A 6,000-nucleotide genomic window follows, 5' to 3' on the forward strand; every position below is an offset into this window, starting at 1 on the left:
TCTTTTAACTGCCTTCAAGTGTGATTCTTTTGGACTGGATTGAAATCTTGCACACAACCCCACTCTGTACACAATGTTAGGTCTACTTGCAGTTAAATAGAGCAAGGAATCAATCATACCTCTGTACTTCTTTTCATCAACAGGTGTACCAGATTCATCGATATTTAGCTTGGTTGAAGTTGCAATGCCAGTGTCAATGGTTTTAGCATTTTCCATATCAAACCTTCTGAGTAGCTCCTTGATGTACATCTTTTGGTGTATCATAGTTCCCTTTTTTTTTTTTTATCTATTTGACTTGGAGTCCGAGAAAGAAGTTTAATTCTCCCATCATGCCCATTGCATATTCACTTCCTATGAGTGTAGCAAATCTATTGCATAGAGATTCGGTCATGGCTCCAAAGATAATGCCATCAACATATATTTTGACTATCAGCAAGTTCTTTCCACTCTTTAATAGAAACAGTGTGTTATCAATTTTCCTCATGAGAACCCATTCTCCAGGAGAATTTTTGATAGTCTTTCATACCATGCCCTTGGTGCCTGTTTCAACCCATACAACGCCTTGTCCAACTTGTACACATGATGTGGAAAATAATGACTTTCAAGCCTTGGAGGTTGTCGGATAAACACTTCCTCCTTTAAGTACCCATTCAAGAAGGCACTTTTCACATCCATTTGATATAGTTTGAAACCCCTGTATGATGCAAAAGCAATGAGCATGCGAATTGCCTCCATCCTGGACACAAGAGAAAACGTTTTATCGTAGTCAATCCATTCTTATTGATTGTACTTGTTTATGGAAATGTTTCATTAATCATCCAGATTGTTCCTGAACACCCACCTAGTTCCACTGACTATTTTGTCTTTTGGGATGGGAACTAGGTTCCATACTTTATTTCTTTCAAACTAATTTAGTTCCTCCTGCATGGCCACTATCTAGTCTGCGTACAAGAGCTTTTTTTATATTCTTCGGCTCCACCATGGATATGTAAGCTGAGAAGGCAATCATGTTTCTAAATTTGGATCTTGTCAACATTCCAGAGTCAACTAATGTAAGCACATTTGTTAGAGGGTTGGAGCTTTTGTGTTTCCATCCCCCGGTGATAGACATTTGAATCTCAGTATTTCCTTCATGTTCAACAGAGGAACTAGGTGCTGCACTTGCTTCTTGATTTTCTTGGACTGTTCCCCCTGTCTGTGATACCTCCTGAACCATTTCCGAAGGACCTGGTTCTTGCACTTGTTCTGTAGCAACTTCTAGAGGTTCATGGTTTGTCTGTTCCTCATGGTTTTTAGCTGGGCCAAACTCGCCATCATCAGCAACATGTGTACCTTTCTTATCCAAAAGGTTAGGTTCATAAAAGATTACATGTATACTTTCTTCAACACATTTTGTTCTTTTATTGTACACCTTATATGCTTTACTATGTGGTGAGTAACCCAGAAAGACACCCTCATCACTTTTAGTATCGAACTTTCCTAGAGCCTCTTATCCATTGTTGTATACAAAACACTTACTTCCAAAAGCTCTTAGGTGGGTTACATTTGGTTTTCTGCCTTTAAGTAACTCATAGGGGGTCTTCTCAATTATTGGCCTAATCATGCATCTATTTATGATGTAACATGCAGTGTTTATAGCTTCAGCCCAGAAGGTCTTAGGAAGACCACTACTGATTAATATAGTTCTGGCCATGTCTTCTCGAGTCCTATTTTTCCTTTTCACAATACCATTTTGCTGTGGTGTCCTAGGGGCAGAGATATGATCAATACCATTTCTAATGCAGAACTCAAGGAAGTTAGCATTTTCAAATTCAATTCCATGGTCATATCTAATGCTAGCTACATGACTATTCATCTTTCTTTGCAGTTTCTTCACAAAAGTTACAAACATATCAAAAGTTTTATCTTTGGTTGCAAGAAATATAGTCCGGGTAAGTATAGAATAGTCATCAACAATTACAAACACATACCTCTTTCCTCCTCTACTTTGAACTCCCATTGGTCCACATAAGTCCAAGTGAAGTAGTTCCACAGGTCGAGAGGTACTTACCACTTTTTTTAGATTTGAGTGTTGATCTGACCTGCTTACCTTTAACACATGCATCACAAACTTTATCTTCCTTGAATTTCGACTGGGCAGCCCAAGGACCAGGTCCTTGGAAATTCGCTTGTTCAGCATAGAGAAGCTAATATGCCCTAGTATTTTGTGACACAGAAAGGAGTTAGTATTTAGTGTACCAAGACATGAGAGTTCATTTTCATTTGAAGACATGATGTCAGCTTTATAAATATTTTATGCCTTTTTACTTTGAGAACTAGGTTTCCAGAGTTTTCATTGGTCACCATAGACTTCTTAGAAGTAAAAATGAACCCGGTTCCCTTTGTCAGACATTTGAGACACACTCAGCAAACTGTGATTCAATCCTTCGAAATAATACACATTATCTATAGCATGAGAGTAGGACTTACCAACCTTACCTATGCCGATTATGTTTCCCTTTTTTCCATTTCCAAAGGCCATACTCCCTCCTTAATAGGCTCTTAGTGAGAGGAAATTGTTTCTATTTTCGATCATGTGGCAGGAGCAAGCACTATCAACATACCACCAATTTTTTCTTCCTCTCACCTTAGCCTTAGGTTCTTTATCCTCATCAGCATCAGAGTCTGAATTTGCCATCAGTGCCAAGAAATCTTCTAATTTTGATTCAATATTCTCTTTAGCCATTAATGACTGATCCTTATCTTCACTTCCATAATCATCATCATCAGACTCATCGGTTGAGGATGGTTGCATGGCAGCCATGGGTCTATACATAATTTTTTCCATTGCCTTATTTGACATTCTTCGTCCAGGAACCCGATCTTTATTTTGTTGCTTTCCCTTATCAAAATTATTCTTCTTCCACTCAAGTTCCCATAAGGGATAGTCTTTGATGAAATTGTCTTTCTTTTCACACTTGTAGCAACCATCAGTGTTGTTATTAATATTGTCCTTCTCCACAGTCTTGGATTTTGATGAGCTACCTTTATTTAGGAACCCACCTTTCCTTATTGCTCGTTGGAAACGTCGGGTTACCAATTCCATATCATATTCTTCAATGTCCTATTTGTGGGTGGTCTTGAGCAACAGGTTCTTGATCTTGCGAGGTTCATAAGCTTGTTGGTCCAGGCAATCCTAATTGAGTTTTAGCTCATAGGTCTCCAGGTTTCCAATCATTGTCAAGAGTCATTGCATTCAGATTCCTAGCTTCAGTGATTGCATTCACCTTGCTGTCCCATGATGGGGGCAGTATGCTAAGAATTTTCCTCACAATCTTGTTACGTAGAATAACTTCTGCATGCGATATTAATTCATTGATAATGGTAGTGAACCTACTAAGCATCTCCAGGATAGTTTTCCCCTCTTTCATCTTAAATAGTTCATATTGCCTAGTTAGCATGTCAACATTTGACTTCTTCACTTGAGAGGTACCTTCATGAGCACACTGCAGGGCATCCCATATAGCTTTTGCATCTCTGGAGGCAGATAGTATATTGTATTTATTAGGGCTAATTTCATAGATCAAAATCTTCTTAGCTTTGGAATTCTTTTGAACTCCTTTAACATCTTCTTTAAAGTATTTTTCTCTTGGCTTTGGTCCAGTGGGGATACCCTTGTCATCAAATAGCATTGGGATATCTGGTCCCTTCTTAACAATGTCCCATAGTTCTAGGTCTTCTCCTTTCATGAAATCACGCATCCTTTCCTTCCACCATCCATAGTATTTTCCATTGAACAGTGGTGACCTAACAGTTGATTGTCCTTCTTGAGCATCCGGTGGTTCATCCATTGTGGATCCTTTCAAGGTGTTAGCCTCTTATGAAAGAACCTTCTCTGATACCAATTGAATTTTAGACTACAATTAGACACAAAAGGGGGGTTGAATTGTGTCTTGCTTAATTTTCATGTTTTCAAAGAACCTGGTTTTTTGAACTATTTAAATAGACACAAACAAGAATAGTTGCAGAAGAGTAATCAACATAGAGATTTTTACGTGGAAAACCTTCTTGATCAAGGGAGTAAAAACCACGACATACCTAGTAGGATTTTCCTCAAATATCCACTAACTTCAAAGAGCAGTTTTAGGTTACAACTTAATAACTAAGGGACTAACTTTAGTACCCTAACCCCTAAAATCAACCTAATTGTAGCAACCCTTTTCCAGACTAACTATACTCCAGAAAGCTAACAAAAAAATGTCTCAACAATAACCTATTATTATATTTCTATGAAAGCAAATATGTTACATAACAAAAGACTCAACCAAATAACCAAAGAACTCGAGCAACTTCATCTTCAAGAACCTGCTCTTCAATTTATTGAGTTGAATCTTCAGAAGTACCTTATTTCTTTGCTTGCTATTGTCAGAAGTATTCTTACGATCACTCAATAGCAATAGTATTGAATTAAGGCAAAAGGACTTCTTTAGTAGGTGCAATGTCACGCCCCGATCTCGGGGAGCGCGATCGACGCTCAATCGAGATACCCCGGTTAAGCAAGCCTACTAGATTCCTTCTACCCAACCTTGCCGGTTAACAATATAATAATCAGTACAAGTGATAGACATGAGAAGAGTCAAGTGTTCCGCATTCTTTTTCCATTACTAAAGGATATTCATTTATGATTTCCAAAATATTACAAGTTTATAGATATGATGAAAAACAGGTTTGCCAAAATACCAACACTTACTAGTTTAATTCCCAACATCAAACACCACGCACAACCTGTCTACGGAGCCTCTAAGTACAATAGAAGAGTAGTATGAAAGTGTCGGAGATAAGCCCCCAGCTATACCTCAAAACATAAAGTACAATATCAAATGACATGAAGCCCGGAATAGAGTAGGGCCCACCAAAATCTGTTGAATAGAGAGTAATTGCTAACGAGGATCAAAACCGCCCGCTGACGAACCACCGACACCCATTGAAGATGCAGCGCCCCCGACAAAAGAGACGTTAGTACATATGAAATAGTACTAGTATGAAAACCAAAACACCTATTCAAGGACTTAGAAATACAACAAGAACATGATGAATCATGGTAACAATAAAAGTCTTAGTTAGCCGTTAAAGCCACAACAAATTTATTAAAGCTTTCAATAAACTTTATAAATCCTTAAGTCGAGGATCCTCTACAACTACCTTTACACAAAACGGCCCTAGCGCCTCACCATAATGTATGTGGGTGGAGGTGTAATCACGATACCCTAAACGCTACACAAAGCGGCCTTGCCACCTTACCCCAATGTATGCAGGTGGAGGTGTATCACAATACCACAATCCCTACATAAAGCGGCCCTGCCGCCTCACCCCAATATATGCGGGTGAAGGTGTATCACAATACCACAATCTCTACACAAAGCGGCCCTGCCGCCTTACCCCAATATATGCGAGTGGAGGTATACGAAAATACCACAATCCCTACACAAAGAGGACTTGCCGCCTCAACCCAATATATGCAGGTGGAGGTGTATCACAATACCACAATCCCTACACAAAGAGGCACTGTCACCTCACCTCAATATATGCGGGTGGAGGTGTAATCACAACACCACAACTCTAGATTCCCAAAACGATAATAGTTTGTACAAGGGGTTCTCTTCCAATCAACTGTTTGGCACGTTTGACCTTAGCAAGGGTAGGTTCATAAGGTTTCATCATATGAAAAATTAGTGTTCGGTTACATTGATTTAATACATAGTTTTCTTCCCAAGAAGGGGGTATAACATAATTAAATCACAATAGAAAATTTGTAAGACATCATTCATTCTTGAAATACTTTTTCCCAAAAAGGGCAATACACAATTTCAACTCATGAACATATAGGATCTCAAAACACTTTGGAAATACTTACAAAGCATAGCATTAATTAAGACAACCACATTTGAGCATGGCCTGAACACATAAGCTTTTAGGCACGTCTATTTTCGAAGTCAATTTGGGATAGTTGAATCAAGGCCT

The 6,000-nt window shown here is 38.6% G+C and overlaps 1 protein-coding gene across 1 annotated transcript; it reads right to left on the bottom strand.

The window, feature by feature from the left end:
• Positions 1-3,191: 3,191 nt before the first annotated feature.
• On the bottom strand, positions 3,192-3,830 carry LOC142163940 (uncharacterized). The gene has a single exon (XM_075221095.1). The coding sequence runs from the start codon at positions 3,828-3,830 to the stop codon at positions 3,192-3,194; it is 639 nt and encodes a 212-aa protein (XP_075077196.1).
• Between the last annotated feature and the right edge of the window lie 2,170 nt (positions 3,831-6,000).

This window comes from Nicotiana tabacum, chromosome 9, assembly GCF_000715075.1.
Source record: "Nicotiana tabacum cultivar K326 chromosome 9, ASM71507v2, whole genome shotgun sequence".
Lineage (NCBI taxonomy): Eukaryota > Viridiplantae > Streptophyta > Magnoliopsida > Solanales > Solanaceae > Nicotiana > Nicotiana tabacum.